The sequence below is a fragment of the Oncorhynchus gorbuscha genome, unplaced genomic scaffold (assembly GCF_021184085.1).
Source record: "Oncorhynchus gorbuscha isolate QuinsamMale2020 ecotype Even-year unplaced genomic scaffold, OgorEven_v1.0 Un_scaffold_850, whole genome shotgun sequence".
Taxonomy (NCBI): domain Eukaryota; kingdom Metazoa; phylum Chordata; class Actinopteri; order Salmoniformes; family Salmonidae; genus Oncorhynchus; species Oncorhynchus gorbuscha.
In genome coordinates, this window is record NW_025745840.1 from 177,919 (window position 1) to 195,418 (window position 17,500).

At 49.6% G+C, this 17,500-nt stretch overlaps 1 protein-coding gene across 1 annotated transcript in view; it reads left to right on the forward strand.

Annotated features, from left to right (window-relative positions):
* Positions 1 to 17,500, forward strand: part of LOC124020540 (collagen alpha-1(XI) chain-like) — a 108,443-nt gene that overhangs the window by 17,985 nt on the left and 72,958 nt on the right. Inside the window, exons 3-5 of the mRNA XM_046335778.1 lie at positions 1,293 to 1,455; positions 6,645 to 6,767; positions 17,113 to 17,232. Of these exons, the coding sequence (XP_046191734.1) occupies positions 1,293 to 1,455; positions 6,645 to 6,767; positions 17,113 to 17,232 (406 nt within the window). The remainder of the gene's footprint in view (positions 1 to 1,292; positions 1,456 to 6,644; positions 6,768 to 17,112; positions 17,233 to 17,500) is intronic.

Consider the following 17,500-nt stretch of genomic DNA (forward strand, 5'->3'; position numbering starts at 1 on the left):
TATGTTTCACCTATTCAATATAACCCCTCCAAGTAGGTGTAACACTCATACTGGACGTCAAACAGGAACACAGACACTATGTTTCACCTATTCAATATAACCCCTCCAAGTAGGTGTAACACTCATACTGGACGTCAAACAGGAACACAGACACTATGTTTCACCTATTCAATATAACCCCTCCAAGTAGGTGTAACACTCATACTGGACGTCAAACAGGAACACAGACACTATGTTTCTCCTATTCAATATAACCCCTCCAAAATACACATCACTTTCTCAGTTCTTTAGATGTTTGGATTTGTTGATTTCATTTGACAGTTAAAACAAGACATTTACTCAGTAGATACATGTTAAAACAGAACCAGGAAATCACAATAAAGTGCCATACTTACTGTGTTGTGTTGTGACTGTGTTGTACTACCATTGTGCACCCTCTCTCTCCCTCTGTCACAGAGTAGTTTGGACTGTCAGTCAGTCTGTCTCTCTCTCTCTGTCACTGAGTAGTTTAGACTGTCAGTCAGTCTGTCTCTCTCCCTCTGTCACAGAGTAGTTTAGACTGTCAGTCAGTCTGTCTCTCTCCCTCTGTCACTGAGTAGTTTAGACTGTCAGTCAGTCTGTCTCTCTCCCTCTGTCACTGAGTAGTTTAGACTGTCAGTCAGTCTGTCTCTCTCCCTCTGTCACTGAGTAGTTTAGACTGTCAGTCAGTCTGTCTCTCTCCCTCTGTCACTGAGTAGTTTAGACTGTCAGTCAGTCTGTCTCTCTCCCTCTGTCACAGAGTAGTTTAGACTGTCAGTCAGTCTGTCTCTCTCCCTCTGTCACAGAGTAGTTTAGACTGTCAGTCAGTCTGTCTCTCTCCCTCTGTCACTGAGTAGTTTAGACTGTCAGTCAGTCTGTCTCTCTCCCTCTGTCACTGAGTAGTTTAGACTGTCAGTCAGTCTGTCTCTCTCCTCTGTCACTGAGTAGTTTAGACTGTCAGTCAGTCTGTCTCTCTCCCTCTGTCACAGAGTAGTTTAGACTGTCAGTCAGTCTGTCTCTCTCCCTCTGTCACAGAGTAGTTTAGACTGTCAGTCAGTCTGTCTCTCTCCCTCTGTCACTGAGTAGTTTAGACTGTCAGTCAGTCTGTCTCTCTCCCTCTGTCACTGAGTAGTTTAGACTGTCAGTCAGTCTGTCTCTCTCCCTCTGTCACTGAGTAGTTTAGACTGTCAGTCAGTCTGTCTCTCTCCCTCTGTCACAGAGTAGTTTAGACTGTCAGTCACTGTCAATAACTCTGTCTCTCTCCCTCTACCCAGATGGCACAGGGTAGCGTACAGTGTGGAGGGTCAGTCAGTGACTCTGTATCTGGACTGTGAGAAGGTGGAGAGTCTGGAGCTCCAGAGAGGTCTGAACCCAGAGGTCAGCACTGAAGGGGTCACTGTGTTCGGGACACGGCTACTGGATGACCAGGTCTTCGAGGTAGGACTGTGTTGGGGTAGGACTGTGTTGGAGGTAGGACTGTGTTGGGGGTAGGACTGTGTTGGGGTAGGACTGTGTTGGAGGTAGGACTGTGTTGGGGGTAGGACTGTGTTGGGGTAGGACTGTGTTGGGGGTAGGACTGTGTTGGGGGTAGGACTGTGTTGGAGGTAGGACTGTGTTGGAGTTAGGACTGTGTTGGGGTAGGACTGTGTTGGGGGTAGGACTGTGTTGGGGGTAGGACTGTGTTGGGGGTAGGACTGTGTTGGAGGTAGGACTGTGTTGGGGGTAGGACTGTGTTGGAGGTAGGACTGTGTTTGGGGTAGGACTGTGTTGGGGGTAGGACTGTGTTGGGGGTAGGACTGTGTTGGAGGTAGGACTGTGTTGGAGTTAGGACTGTGTTGGGGTAGGACTGTGTTGGGGGTAGGACTGTGTTGGGGGTAGGACTGTGTTGGGGGTAGGACTGTGTTGGAGGTAGGACTGTGTTGGGGGTAGGACTGTGTTGGAGGTAGGACTGTGTTTGGGGTAGGACTGTGTTGGAGGTAGGACTGTGTTGGAGGTAGGACTGTGTTGGAGGTAGGACTGTGTTGGGGTAGGACTGTGTTGGAGGTAGAACTGTGTTGGGGGTAGGACTGTGTTGGGGTAGGACTCTGTTGGAGGTAGGACTGTGTTGGAGGTAGGACTGTGTTGGGGTAGGACTGTGTTGGAGGTAGGACTGTGTTGGAGGTAGGACTGTGTTGGAGGTAGGACTGTGTTGGGGTAGGACAGTGTTGGAGGTAGGACTGTGTTGTGGTAGGACTGTGTTGGAGGTAGGACTGTGTTGGGGTAGGACTGTGTTAGGGGTAGGACTGTGTTGGGGGTAGGACTGTTTTGGGGTAGGACTGTGTTGGGGGTAGGACTGTGTTGGGGTAGGACTGTGTTGGAGGTAGGACTGTGTTGGGGGTAGGACTGTGTTGGAGGTAGGACTGTGTTGGAGGTAGGACTGTGTTGGAGGTAGGACTGTGTTGGGGGTAGGACTGTGTTGGAGGTAGGACTGTGTTTGGGGTAGGACTGTGTTGGAGGTAGGACTGTGTTGGAGGTAGGACTGTGTTGGAGGTAGGACTGTGTTGGGGTAGGACTGTGTTGGGGTAGGACTGTGTTGGAGGTAGGACTGTGTTGGGGTAGGACTGTGTTGGAGGTAGGACTGTGTTGGGGTAGGACTGTGTTGGGGGTAGGACTGTGTTGGAGGTAGGACTGTGTTGGAGGTAGGACTGTGTTCGGGGTAGGACTGTGTTGGAGGTAGGACTGTGTTGGAGGTAGGACTGTGTTGGGAGTAGGACTGTGTTGGAGGTAGGACTGTGTTCGGGGTAGGACTGTGTTGGAGGTAGGACTGTGTTGGAGGTAGGACTGTGTTGGGAGTAGGACTGTGTTGGGGTAGGACTGTGTTGGAGGTAGGACTGTGTTGGGGGTAGGACGGTGTTGGGGGTAGGACTGTGTTGGAGGTAGGACTGTGTTGGAGTTAGGACTGTGTTGGGGTAGGACTGTGTTGGGGTAGGACTGTGTTGGGGGTAGGACTGTGTTGGGGGTAGGACTGTGTTGGGGGTAGGACTGTGTTGGAGGTAGGACTGTGTTGGGGGTAGGACTGTGTTGGGGGTAGGACTGTGTTGGAGGTAGGACTGTGTTGGGGGTAGGACTGTGTTGGAGGTAGGACTATGTTGGGGTAGGACTGTGTTGGAGGTAGGACTGTGTTGGGGTAGGACTGTGTTGGAGGTAGGACTGTGTTGGAGGTAGGACTGTTTTGGGGTAGGACTGTGTTGGGGGTAGGACTGTGTTGGGGTAGGACTGTGTTGGGGTAGGACTGTGTTGGAGGTAGGACTGTGTTGGGGTAGGACTTTGTTGGAGGTAGGACTGTATTGGAGGTAGGACTGTGTTGGAGGTAGGACTGTGTTGGACGTAGGACTGTGTTGGGGTAGGACTGTGTTGGGGTAGGACTGAGTTGGAGGTAGAACTGTGTTGGAGTTAGGACTGTGTTGGAGGTAGGACTGTGTTGGAGGTAGGACTGTGTTCGGGGTAGGACTGTGTTGGAGGTAGGACTGTGTTGGAGGTAGGACTGTTTTGGGGTAGGACTGTGTTGGGGGTAGGACTGTGTTGGGGTAGGACTGTGTTGGAGGTAGGACTGTGTTGGGGGTAGGACTGTGTTGGAGGTAGGACTGTGTTGGGGGTAGGACTGTGTTGGAGGTAGGACTGTGTTGGGGGTAGGACTGTGTTGGAGGTAGGACTGTGTTTGGGGTAGGACTGTGTTGGAGGTAGGACTGTGTTGGAGGTAGGACTGTGTTGGAGGTAGGACTGGGTTGGGGTAGGACTGTGTTGGAGGTAGGACTGTGTTGGAGGTAGGACTGTGTTGGGGTAGGACTGTGTTGGAGGTAGGACTGTGTTGGAGGTAGGACTGTGTTGGGGTAGGACTGTGTTGGAGGTAGGACTGTGTTGGACGTAGGACTGTGTTGGGGTAGGACTGTGTTGGGGTAGGACTGAGTTGGAGGTAGAACTGTGTTGGAGTTAGGACTGTGTTGGAGGTAGGACTGTGTTGGAGGTAGGACTGTGTTGGGGGTAGGACTGTGTTGGAGGTAGGACTGTGTTGGGGGTAGGACTGTTTTGGGGTAGGACTGTGTTGGGGGTAAGACTGTGTTGGGGTAGGACTGTGTTGGAGTTAGGACTGTGTTGGGGGTAGGACTGTGTTGGAGGTAGGACTGTGTTGGAGGTAGGACTGTGTTGGGGGTAGGACTGTGTTGGAGGTAGGATTGTGTTGGAGGTAGGACTGTGTTGGGGTAGGACTGTGTTGGAGGTAGAACTGTGTTGGAGGTAGGACTGCGTTGGGGTAGGACTGTGTTGGAGGTAGGACTGTGTTGGAGGTAGGACTGTGTTTGGGGTAGGACTGTGTTGGAGGTAGGACTGTGTTGGAGGTAGGACTGTGTTGGAGGTAGGACTGTGTTGGGGTAGGACTGTGTTGGAGGTAGAACTGTGTTGGAGGTAGGACATTGTTGGGGTAGGACTCTGTTGGAGGTAGGACTGTGTTGGAGGTAGGACTGTGTTGGGGTAGGACTGTGTTGGAGGTAGGACTGTGTTGGAGGTAGGACTGTGTTGGAGGTAGGACTGTGTTGGGGTAGGACTGTGTTGGAGGTAGGACTGTGTTGGGGTAGGACTGTGTTGGAGGTAGGACTGTGTTGGGGTAGGACTGTGTTGGGGGTAGGACTGTGTTGGAGGTAGGACTGTGTTGGAGGTAGGACTGTGTTCGGGGTAGGACTGTGTTGGAGGTAGGACTGTGTTGGAGGTAGGACTGTGTTGGGAGTAGGACTGTGTTGGAGGTAGGACTGTGTTCGGGGTAGGACTGTGTTGGAGGTAGGACTGTGTTGGAGGTAGGACTGTGTTGGGAGTAGGACTGTGTTGGGGTAGGACTGTGTTGGAGGTAGGACTGTGTTGGGGGTAGGACTGTGTTGGGGGTAGGACTGTGTTGGAGGTAGGACTGTGTTGGAGTTAGGACTGTGTTGGGGTAGGACTGTGTTGGGGTAGGACTGTGTTGGGGGTAGGACTGTGTTGGGGGTAGGACTGTGTTGGAGGTAGGACTGTGTTGGGGGTAGGACTGTGTTGGGGGTAGGACTGTGTTGGAGGTAGGACTGTGTTGGGGGTAGGACTGTGTTGGAGGTAGGACTGTGTTGGGGGTAGGACTGTGTTGGAGGTAGGACTATGTTGGGGTAGGACTGTGTTGGAGGTAGGACTGTGTTGGTGTAGGACTGTGTTGGAGGTAGGACTGTGTTGGGGTAGGACTGTGTTGGGGGTAGGACTGTGTTGGGGTAGGACTGTGTTGGAGGTAGGACTGTGTTGGGGTAGGACTGTGTTGGAGGTAGGACTGTATTGGAGGTAGGACTGTGTTGGAGGTAGGACTGTGTTGGACGTAGGACTGTGTTGGGGTAGGACGGTGTTGGGGGTAGGACTGTGTTGGAGGTAGGACTGTGTTGGAGTTAGGACTGTGTTGGGGTAGGACTGTGTTGGGGTAGGACTGTGTTGGGGGTAGGACTGTGTTGGGGGTAGGACTGTGTTGGGGGTAGGACTGTGTTGGAGGTAGGACTGTGTTGGAGGTAGGACTGTGTTGGGGGTAGGACTGTGTTGGACGTAGGACTGTGTTGGGGGTAGGACTGTGTCGGAGGTAGGACTGTGTTTGGGTTAGGACTGTGTTGGAGGTAGGACTGTGTTGGAGGTAGGACTGTGTTGGAGGTAGGACTGTGTTGGGGTAGGACTGTGCTGGGGGAAGTAAGAGTGTGTGTGGGGTTGGATTCTCTGTGTGTGGGGTTGGATTCTCTGTGGATTCGCACACCCGCCCGCAGGTACACTACACACACACATACACACACACACACACACACACACACACACACACACACACACACACACACACACACACACACACACACACACACACACACACACACACACACACACACACACACACGCACGCACGCACGCACGCACACACACACACACACACACACACACACACACACACACACACACACACACACACACACACACACACACACACACCCGGGCACACAGAGATAAACACTGAGCACTAACTCTATATCTCTCTACAGCCCCCTCTTGTGGTCATGTGTTTGTAATTCAACAATCACATTCATTCAGTCACTGATAGGTAATCACATTCATTCAGTCACTGATAGGTAATCACATTCATTCAGTCACTGATAGGTAATCACATTCATTCAGTCACTGATAGGTAATCACATTCATTCAGTCACTGATAGGTAATCACATTCATTCAGTCACTGATAGGTAATCACATTCATTCAGTCACTGATAGGTAATCACGTTCATTCAGTCACTGATAGGTAATCACATTCATTCAGTCACTGATAGGTAATCACATTCATTCAGTCACTGATAGGTAATCACATTTGTTCAGTCACTGATAGGTAATCACATTCATTCAGTCACTGATAGGTAATCACATTCATTCAGTCACAGTTCATAATAGCTGTACCATTTACCCAAAAAATAACAGCTGCATGAATAAAAATAAATGGTGTGTTTCATCTATTTTATTAATGTGTGTGTCTCATCTATTTTATTAATGTGTGTGTCTCATCTATGTTATTAATGTGTGTGTCTCATCTATGTTATTAATGTGTGTGTGTCCACAGGGAGAAATCCAACAATTGTTGATCGTAGCTGACCCCAGAGCTGCAGAAACCTACTGTCAAGACTACATTCCCGACTGCCACGCCCCTTTACCCTACGACAGCCTATCACAAGAGACTGAGGAGGTGAGTTCCTTTTAGGCAGCCTATCAAGAGACAGGGAGGTGATGATGAGAGTCCTATTAGACAGCCTATTCTATGACAGAGTTATCTTTATCTCTTTCTTTCCATTCATTGCAGTATCTCTCTCTCTCCCTCCCCTCTCTGTCTCTCTCTCCCCCCCCTCTATCTCTCTCTCTCCCTCCCCTCTCTGTCTCTCTCTCCCCCCTCTCTCTCTCTCTCCCTCCCCTCTCTGTCTCTCTCTCCTCCCCCTCTCTCTCTCTCCCCTCTATCTCTCTCCGTCCCTCTCTGTCTCTCTCTCCTCCCCCTCTCTCTCTCTCCCTCCCCTCTCTATCTCTCACTCCCTCCCCTCTCTATCTCTCTCTCCCTCTATCTCTATCTCTCTCCATCCCCTCTCTATCTCTCTCTCCCTCCCCACTCTCTCTCTCTCTCACCTCTATCTCTCTCCCACCACTCTCTATCTATCTCTCCCTCCCCTCTATCTCTCTCTCTCTCCCCTCTCTATCTATCTCTCTCTCTCCCTCCACCCTCTCTCTCTCTATCTCTCCCCCCCTCTCTCTCTCTCTCTCCCTCCCCTCCCTCTCTCTCTCTCTCTCTCTCTCTCTCTCTCTCTCTCTCTCTCTCTCTCTCTCTCTCTCTCCCTCCCCTCTCTATCTCTCTCTCCCTCCCCTCCCCTCTCTATCTCCCCTCTATAGCCAGTGTTCCATGTGCTAGAGTTCTGTGTTGAAGTGTTCCGTGTGCCAGTGTTCCGTGTGCTAAAGTTCCGTGTGCCAGTGTTCCGTGTGTTAAAGTTCCATGTGGAATGTTCCGTGTGCCAGTGTTCCGTGTGCCAGTGTTCCGTGTGCCAGTGTTCCGTGTGCCAGTGTTCCGTGTGCCAGTGTTCCTGTCATGTTTTGTCATTTATTATCATGTCTTGTCCCTGTGCTTCCCATTCTATTCGTTTCCCTCTGCTGGTCTTATTAGGTTCTTTCCCTCTTTCTAGCCCTCTCTCTCCCCCTCCCTCTCTCACTCTCTCGCTCTCTCTTCTCTCTATCGTTCCGTTCCTGCTCCCAGCTGTTCCTATTCCCCTAATCATCATTTAGTCTTCCCACACCTGTTCCCGATCCTTTTCCCTGATTAGAGTCCCTATTTCTCTCCTTGTTTCCCGTACCTGCCCTGTCGGATCCTCATCTATAATTCACCGTGCTGTGTCTATGTTTTGCCCTGTCGTGTCGTGTTTCCCTCAGATGCTGCGTGGTGAGCAGGTGTCTGAGTCTGCTAGGTTCAAGTGCCTTCCCGAGGCAACCTGCAGTTCTCGATCAAGTCTCCAGTCTGTTCTCGTCTTAACGAGTAGTATTATGCTTTTTGTTTTGTAAAGTTTATTACTGGATTAAATACTCTGTTTTCGCCAAGTCGCTTTTGGGTCCTCATTCACCTGCATGACAGAAGGATCCGACCGAGGAATGGACCCAGCGACTACAGACGCTCGTAACACTGCCGTCGAGATCCAAGGAGCCATGCTCGGCAGACACGAGCAGGAATTGTCTGCTGCTCGCCATGCCGTGGAGAACCTGGCCGCTCAGGTTTCCGACCTCTCTGGACAGTTCCAGAGTCTTCGTCTCGTGCCACCTGTTACTTCCTGGCCTGCCGAGCCTCCAGAACCTAGGGTTAATAACCCACCTTGCTACTCCGGGCAGCCCACTGAGTGCCGCTCCTTTCTCACCCAGTGTGAGATTGTGTTCTCTCTCCAACCCAACACATACTCTAGAGAGAGAGCTCGGGTTGCTTACGTCATTTCACTCCTTACTGGCCGGGCCCGAGAGTGGGGCACAGCTATCTGGGAGGCAAGGGCTGATTGTTCTAACAATTACCAGAACTTTAAAGAGGAGATGATTCGGGTTTTTGACCGTTCAGTTTTTGGTGGGGAGGCTTCTAGGGTCCTGGCTTCCCTATGCCAAGGTGATCGATCCATAACGGATTACTCTATAGAGTTTCGTACTCTTGCTGCCTCTAGTGACTGGAACGAGCCGGCGCTGCTCGCTCGTTTTCTGGAGGGACTCCACACAGTGGTCAAAGATGAGATTCTCTCTCGGGAGGTTCCTTCCAGTGTGGACTCTTTGATTGCTCTCGCCATCCGCATAGAACGACGGGTAGATCTTCGTCACCAGGCTCGTGGAAGAGAGCTCGCATCAACGGTGTTTCCCTGCTCCGCATCGCAACCATCTCCCTCCTCTGGCTCTGAGACTGAGCCCATGCAGCTGGGAGGGATTCGCATCTCGACTAAGGAGAGGGAACGGAGGATCACCAACCGCCTGTGCCTCTATTGCGGATTTGATGGACATTTTGTTAATTCATGTCCAGTAAGAGGCCAGAGCCCATCAGTAAGCGGAGGGCTACTGGTGAGCGCTACTACTCAGGTCTCTTCATCTAGATCTTGTACTACTATGTCGGTCCATCTACGCTGGACCGGTTCGGGTGCTACATGCAGTGCCTTGATTGACTCTGGGGCTGAGGGTTGTTTCATGGACGAAGCATGGGTTCGGAAACATAACATTCCTTTCAGACAGTTAGACAAGCCTACGCCCATGTTTGCCTTAGATGGTAGTCATCTTCCCAGTATCAGATTTGAGACACTACCTTTAACTCTCACAGTATCTGGTAACCACAGTGAGACTATTTCTTTTTGATTTTTCGTTCACCTTTCACACCTGTTGTTTTGGGTCATCCCTGGCTAGTATGTCATAATCCTTCTATTAATTGGTCTTGTAATTCTATCCTATCCTGGAACGTATCTTGTCATGTGAAGTGCTTAATGTCTGCCATCCCTCCCATTTCTTCTGTCCCCACTTCTCAGGAGGAACCTGGCGATTTGACAGGAGTGCCGGAGGAATATCATGATCTGCGCACGGTCTTCAGTCGGTCCCGAGCCAACTCCCTTCCTCCTCACCGGTCGTATGATTGTAGTATTGATCTCCTTCCGGGGACCACTCCTCCTCGGGGTAGACTATACTCTCTGTCGGCTCCCGAACGTAAGGCTCTCGAGGATTATTTATCTGTGTCTCTTGACGCCGGTACCATAGTGCCTTCTTCCTCTCCGGCCGGGCGGGGTTCTTTTTTGTTAAGAAGAAGGACGGTACTCTGCGCCCCTGCGTGGATTATCGAGGGCTGAATGACATAACGGTTAAGAATCGTTATCCGCTTCCCCTTATGTCATCAGCCTTCGAGATTCTGCAGGGAGCCAGGTGCTTTACTAAGTTGGACCTTCGTAACGCTTACCATCTCGTGCGCATCAGAGAGGGGGACGAGTGGAAAACGGCGTTTAACACTCCGTTAGGGCATTTTGAGTACCGGGTTCTGCCGTTTGGTCTCGCCAATGCGCCAGCTGTTTTTCAGGCATTAGTTAATGATGTTCTGAGAGACATGCTGAACATCTTTGTTTTTGTCTATCTTGACGATATCCTGATTTTTTCACCGTCACTCGAGATTCATGTTCAGCACGTTCGACGTGTTCTACAGCGCCTTTTAGAGAATTGTCCTTTGTCTGTGTGCTTAGGGTTGTTGTTCTGTTGGAAGGTGAACCTTTGCCCCAGTCTGAGGTCCTGAGTGCTCTGGAGCAGATTTTCATCAATTATCTCTCTGTACTTTATTTTTATTTTATTTATTTATTATTGAACCTTTATTTAACTTGGCAAGTCAGTTAAGAACAAATTCTTATTTACAACGGCGGCCAACCAAAAGGCAAAAGGCCTCCTACGGTGGCTGGGATTCAAAACAAGGATACATCCCTAACCAAGGCCCTTCTTCAGTGGGTTCTTCCTTGCTGAGCGTCCTTTCAGGTTATGTTGATATAGGACTCATTTTTACTATGGATATAGATATTTTTGTACCTGTTTCCTCCAGCATCTTCACAAGGTCCTTTGCTGTTGTTCTGGGACTGGTTTGCACTTTTTGCACCAACGTATGTTGATCTCTAGGAGACAGAACAAGTCTCCTTCCTGAGCGGTATGACGGCTGTGTGGTCCCGTGGTGTTTATACTTGCATATACTATAGTTTGTCAACAAGATATTTGTGGAGTGGTTGAAAACCGAGTTTTAATGACTCCAACCTAAGTGTATGTAAACATCCCTTGTATAGCCTCCACTCTGTACTGGTACCCCCTGTATATAGTCTCCACATTGACTCTGTACTGGTACCTCCTGTATATAGCCTCCACATTGACTCTGTACTGGTATCTCATGTATATAGCCTCCAGATTAACTCTGTACTGGTACCTCCTGTATACAGCCTCCACATTAACTCTGTACTGGTATCTCCTGTATATAGCCTCCACATTAACTCTGTACTGGTACCTCCTGTATACAGCCTCCACATTAACTCTGTACTGGTACCTCCTGTATATAGCCTCCACATTAACTCTGTACTGATATATCCTGTATATTGCCTCCACATTGACTCTGTACTGGTACCTCCTGTATATAGCCTCCACATTAACTCTATACTGGTACCTCCTGTATATAGCCTCCACGTTGACTCTGTACCGGTACTTCCTGTATACAGCCTCCACATTAACTCTGTACTGGTACCTCCTGTATATAGCCTCCACATGGACACTGTACTGGTACCCCCTGTATATAGCCTCCATATTGACTCTGTACTGGTACCTCCTGTATATAGCCTCCACATTGACTCTGTTCCGGTACCTCCTGTATATAGCCTCCACATTGACTATGTACTGGTAACTCCTGTATATAGCCTCCACATTGACTCTGTACTGGTACCCCCTGTATATAGCCTCCACATGGACTCTGTACTGGTACCCCCTGTATATAGCCTCCATATTGACTCTGTACTGGTACCTCCTGTATATAGCCTCCACATTGACTCTGTTCCGGTACCTCCTGTATATAGCCTCCACATTGACTATGTACTGGTACCTCCTGTATATAGCCTCAACATTGACTCTGTACTGGTACCCCTTGTATATAGCCTCCACATTGACTCTGTACTGGTACCCCCTGTATATAGTCTCCACATTGACTCTGTACTGGTACCCCCTGTATATAGCCTCCACATTGACTCTGTACTGGTACCCGTGTATATAGCCTCCACATTGACTCTGTACTGGTATCTCCTGTATATAGCCTCCACATTGACTCTGTACTGTTACTTCCTGTATACAGCCTCCACATTAACTCTGTACTGGTGCCTCCTGTATATAGCATCCACATTAACTCTGTACTGGTACATCCTGTATATAGCCTCCAGATTGACTCTGTACTGGTACCTCCTGTATTTAGCCTCCACATTGACTCTGTATTGGTACCTCCTGTATATAGCCTCCACATTGACTCTGTACTTCCTGTATTTTGCCTCGTTATTGTTTTTTTATTGTTACTTTTTTTATTTAGGAAATATTTTCTTAACCCTTATTTTTCTTAACTACATTGTTGGTTAAGGGCTTGTCAGTAAGCATCAGTGAAATACGGAACCGTTCGGTGTTTCATCTAAAGGGTGGCATCCCTAAATCTAAATATTCTTGTTACATTGCACAACCTTCAATGTTATGTCATAATTACTTAAAGTCCTGGCAAATTAGTTCGCAATGAGCCAGGCTGCCCAAACTGTTGCATCTACCCTGACTCTGCGTGCAATGAACGCAAGTAGTTATAACTAGTGATTATGATTGATTGATTATTCTTTATAAGAAGTTTAATGATAGCTAGCAATTTAACTTGGCTTCTACTACATTCGTGTAACAGGCAGGCTCCTCATGGAGTGCAATGAGAGGCAGGTGGTTAGAGCGTTGGACTAGTTAACTGTAAGGTTGCAGGTTTGGATCCCCCGAGCTGACAGGGTGAAATTCTAGCGTTCTGCCCCTGGACAAGGCAGTTAACCCACCGTTCCTAGGCCGTCATTGAAAATAAGAATGTGTTCTTAACTGACTTGCCTAGTTAAATAAAGATTAAATAAAGGTGTAAAAAAGAAATGTTATAAAAACTTGAAATCGGCCCTAATTAATCGGCCTACGTCTAATATGAAGTATGTCAGTTTCAATGTTACGGTCTTTGATTCAATTATATTTTTGAAACTCAGGCTGTGTGTGTTTATCTGCGTCATTCCTTGTGGTCCTGTAGCTCAGTTGGTAGAGTATAGTGCTTGTTAAACCAGGGTAGTGGGTTTGATTCCTGGGACCATCCATATGTAAAGTGTTTGCAAACATGACTGCAAATCCCTTCGGATAAAAGTGTCTGCTAAATGGCAGATATATCCACTGATTATACCAAACATTTCGAACACCTTCCTAATATGGAGTTGGACCCTCCCCTTTCTCCCTAAGAATAGCCTCAATTCGTCGGGGCATGGACTCTACAAGGTGTCGAAAGCTTTCCACAGGGATGCTGGCACATGTTGACTCCAATGCTTCCTTTGGGTGCAGTGGAGGCTCCTCAGAGGAGGAAGGGGAGGCTCCTGAGAGGAGGAAGGGGATGCTCCTCAGAGGAGAAAGGAGAGGCTCCTCAGAGGAAGAAGGGGAGGCTCCTAAGAGAAGGAAGAGGAGCTTCCTCAGAGGAGAAAGGAGAGGCTCCTCAGAGGAGGAAGTGGAGGCTCCCGAGAGGAGGAAGAGGAGCTTCCTCAGAGGAGGAAGTGGAGGCTCCCGAGAGGAGGAAGAGGAGCTTCCTCAGAGGAGGAAGGGGAGGCTCCCGCGAGGAGGAAGAGGAGCTTCCTCAGAGGAGGAGGGGAGGCTCGCGAGGAGGAAGAGGAGCTTCCTCAGAGGAGAAAGGGGAGGCTCCTCAGAGGAGGAAGTGGAGGCTCTGAGAGGAGGAAGGGGTTGACCCTCCTCCTCAGTGATTTTCGTAAAAATGAAAATGATAAAACATGTAAAAAGTTTAATCCTTTTTAGATAAAACTATATTAAAAATAATCACGTCACCAAATAATTGATGAAAACATGAAGGTCTACAGTAGCCTCAGCAGCATTCTGTAGGGTAGCACCATGGTGTAGCCTGGAGAACAGCGAGTTTCCGTTTCTCCTCTGAGTAATTTGACTTCAATACAAACCTATGAGGTTTTGGAAACTTTTTTTTTTTCACCTGGTCACATACAGCTGATGTGTTGTGCATTGAAGTCCAGAAGCGTGTGGTCCTTCTGTAGCTCAGTTGGTAGAGCATGGCGCTTGTAACGCCAGGGTAGTGGGTTCGATTCCCCGGGGCCACCCATACGTAGAATCTATGCACACATGACTGTAAGTCGCTTTGGATAAAAGCGTCTGCTAAATGGCATATATTTATATTATATTATAATTGTCTCTACGTAAAGGCTGAGAAGTGCTCTTTTCATGTCTCCTCCGTTACTTTTCTCGGTTCCGTTATTTCCGCTGAAGGCATTCAGATGGATTCCGCTAAGGTCCAAGCTGTCAGTGATTGGCCCGTTCCAAGGTCACGTGTCGAGTTGCAGCGCTTTTTAGGTTTCGCTAATTTCTATCGGCGTTTCATTCGTAATTTCGGTCAAGTTGCTGCCCCTCTCACAGCTCTTACTTCTGTCAAGACGTGTTTTAAGTGGTCCGGTTCCGCCCAGGGAGCTTTTGATCTTCTAAAAGAACGTTTTACGTCCGCTCCTATCCTCGTTACTCCTGACGTCACTAGACAATTCATTGTCGAGGTTGACGCTTCAGAGGTAGGCGTGGGAGCCATTCTATCCCAGCGCTTCCAGTCTGACGATAAGGTTCATCCTTGCGCTTATTTTTCTCATCGCCTGTCGCCATCTGAGCGCAACTATGATGTGGGTAACCGTGAACTGCTCGCCATCCGCTTAGCCCTAGGCGAATGGCGACAGTGGTTGGAGGGGGCGACCGTTCCTTTTGTCGTTTGGACAGACCATAAGAACCTTGAGTACATCCGTTCTGCCAAACGACTTAATGCCCGTCAAGCTCGTTGGGCGTTGTTTTCGCTCGTTTCGAGTTTGTGATTTCTTACCGTCCGGGTAGCAAGAACACCAAGCCTGATGCCTTATCCCGTCTGTTTAGTTCTTCTGTGGCTTCTACTGATCCCGAGGGGATTCTTCCTTATGGGCGTGTTGTCGGGTTGACAGTCTGGGGAATTGAAAGACAGGTTAAGCAAGCACTCACGCACACTGCGTCGCCGCGCGCTTGTCCTAGTAACCTCCTTTTCGTTCCTGTTTCCACTCGTCTGGCTGTTCTTCAGTGGGCTCACTCTGCCAAGTTAGCTGGTCATCCCGGTGTTCGAGGCACTCTTGCGTCTATTCGCCAGCGATTTTGGTGGCCGACTCAGGAGCGTGACACGCGCCGTTTCGTGGCTGCTTGTTCGGACTGCGGGCAGACTAAGTCGGGTAACTCTCCTCCTGCCGGTCGTCTCAGACCGCTCCCCATTCCTTCTCGACCATGGTCTCACATCGCCCTAGACTTCATTACCGGTCTGCCTTTGTCTGCGGGGAAGACTGTGATTCTTACGGTTGTCGATAGGTTCTCTAAGGCGGCACATTTCATTCCCCTCGCTAAACTTCCTTCCGCTAAGGAGACGGCACAAATCATTATCGAGAATGTGTTCAGAATTCATGGCCTCCCGTTAGACGCCGTTTCAGACAGAGGCCCGCAATTCACGTCACAGTTTTGGAGGGAGTTCTGTCGTTTGATTGGTGCGTCCGTCAGTCTCTCTTCCGGGTTTCATCCCCAGTCTAACGGTCAAGCAGAGAGGGCCAATCAGACGATTGGTCGCATACTACGCAGCCTTTCTTTCAGAAACCCTGCGTCTTGGGCAGAACAGCTCCCTGGGCAGAATACGCTCACAACTCGCTTCCTTCGTCTGCTACCGGGTTATCTCCGTTTCAGAGTAGTCTGGGTTACCAGCCTCCTCTATTCTCTTCCCAGCTTGCCGAGTCCAGCGTTCCCTCCGCTCAAGCGTTTGTCCAACGTTGTGAGCGCACCTGGAGGAGGGTGAGGTCTGCACTTTGCCGCTACAGGGCACAGACTGTGAGAGCCGCCAATAAACGCAGGATTAAGAGTCCTAGGTATTGTTGCGGCCAGAGAGTGTGGCTTTCCACTCGCAACCTTCCTCTTACGACAGCTTCTCGTAAGTTGACTCCGCGGTTCATTGGTCCGTTCCGTGTCTCCCAGGTCGTCAATCCTGTCGCTGTGCGACTGCTTCTTCCGCGACATCTTCGTCGCGTTCATCCTGTCTTCCATGTCTCCTGTGTTAAGCCCTTTCTTCGCACCCCGTTCGTCTTCCCTCCCCCTCCCGTCCTTGTCGAGAGCGCACCTATTTACAAGGTACATAAGATCATGGACATGCGTTCTCGGGGACGGGGTCACCAATACTTAGTGGATTGGGAGGGTTACGGTCCTGAGGAGAGGAGTTGGGTTCCGTCTCGGGACGTGCTGGACCGTTCACTCATTGATGATTTCCTCCGTTGCCGCCAGGATTCCTCCTCGAGTGCGCCAGGAGGCGCTCGGTGAGTGGGGGGGTACTGTCATGTTTTGTCATTTATTATCATGTCTTGTCCCTGTGCTTCCCATTCTATTCGTTTCCCTCTGCTGGTCTTATTAGGTTCTTTCCCTCTTTCTAGCCCTCTCTCTCCCCCTCCCTCTCTCACTCTCTCGCTCTCTCTTCTCTCTATCGTTCCGTTCCTGCTCCCAGCTGTTCCTATTCCCCTAATCATCATTTAGTCTTCCCACACCTGTTCCCGATCCTTTTCCCTGATTAGAGTCCCTATTTCTCTCCTTGTTTCCCGTACCTGCCCTGTCGGATCCTCATCTATAATTCACCGTGCTGTGTCTATGTTTTGCCCTGTCGTGTCGTGTTTCCCTCAGATGCTGCGTGGTGAGCAGGTGTCTGAGTCTGCTAGGTTCAAGTGCCTTCCCGAGGCAACCTGCAGTTCTCGATCAAGTCTCCAGTCTGTTCTCGTCTTAACGAGTAGTATTATGCTTTTTGTTTTGTAAAGTTTATTACTGGATTAAATACTCTGTTTTCGCCAAGTCGCTTTTGGGTCCTCATTCACCTGCATGACAGTTCCGTGTGCCAGTGTTTCGTGTGCCAGTGTTTCGTGTGCCAGTGTTCCGTGTGCCAGTGTTCCGTGTGCCAGTGTTCCGTGTGCCAGTGTTCCGTGTGCCAGTGTTCCATGTGCCAGTGTTCCATGTGCCAGTGTTCCATGTGCCCACCTCTCTTCCTCCGTCCCCTGTTCGATTTAACTCCTGCCTCACTCCATGGCCTCTGAACACAGCGTATGTGTGTGTGTGTGTGTGTGTGTGTGTGTGTGTGTGTGTGTGTGTGTGTGTGTGTGTGTGTGTGTGTGTGTGTGTGTGTGTGTGTGTGTGTGTGTGTGTGTGTGTGTGTGTGTGTGTGTGTGTGTGTGTGTGTGTAGGAGACAAAGCCCGCCAGGAGGGTTAAGGTGGAGGAGTTTGATGAGTTTGACTACAGTGACCTTTACGACGACCTCTCTGTCTCCACGGTTACCGTGAGACCTAACATCACAGAGTATGAGGTGAGAGGTGACCTCCACAGTACCTGACCAGACACAGAAAGATGGATAAACAATAAGTTGGGGAAAATGAATGATCTGGACACCATGTCTAATGTTGCTCTCTCTGAGCATTCCATTTCAACCTTCCATTCATTCTCTCAGGATTGACTGTTCTGTGGTTCTAATCAGAGAACTAGAATGTCATTGTGGTTCCGTCGTTCTAATCAGAGAACTAGAATGTCATTGTGGTTCCGTCGTTCTAATCAGAGAACTAGAATGTCATTGTGGT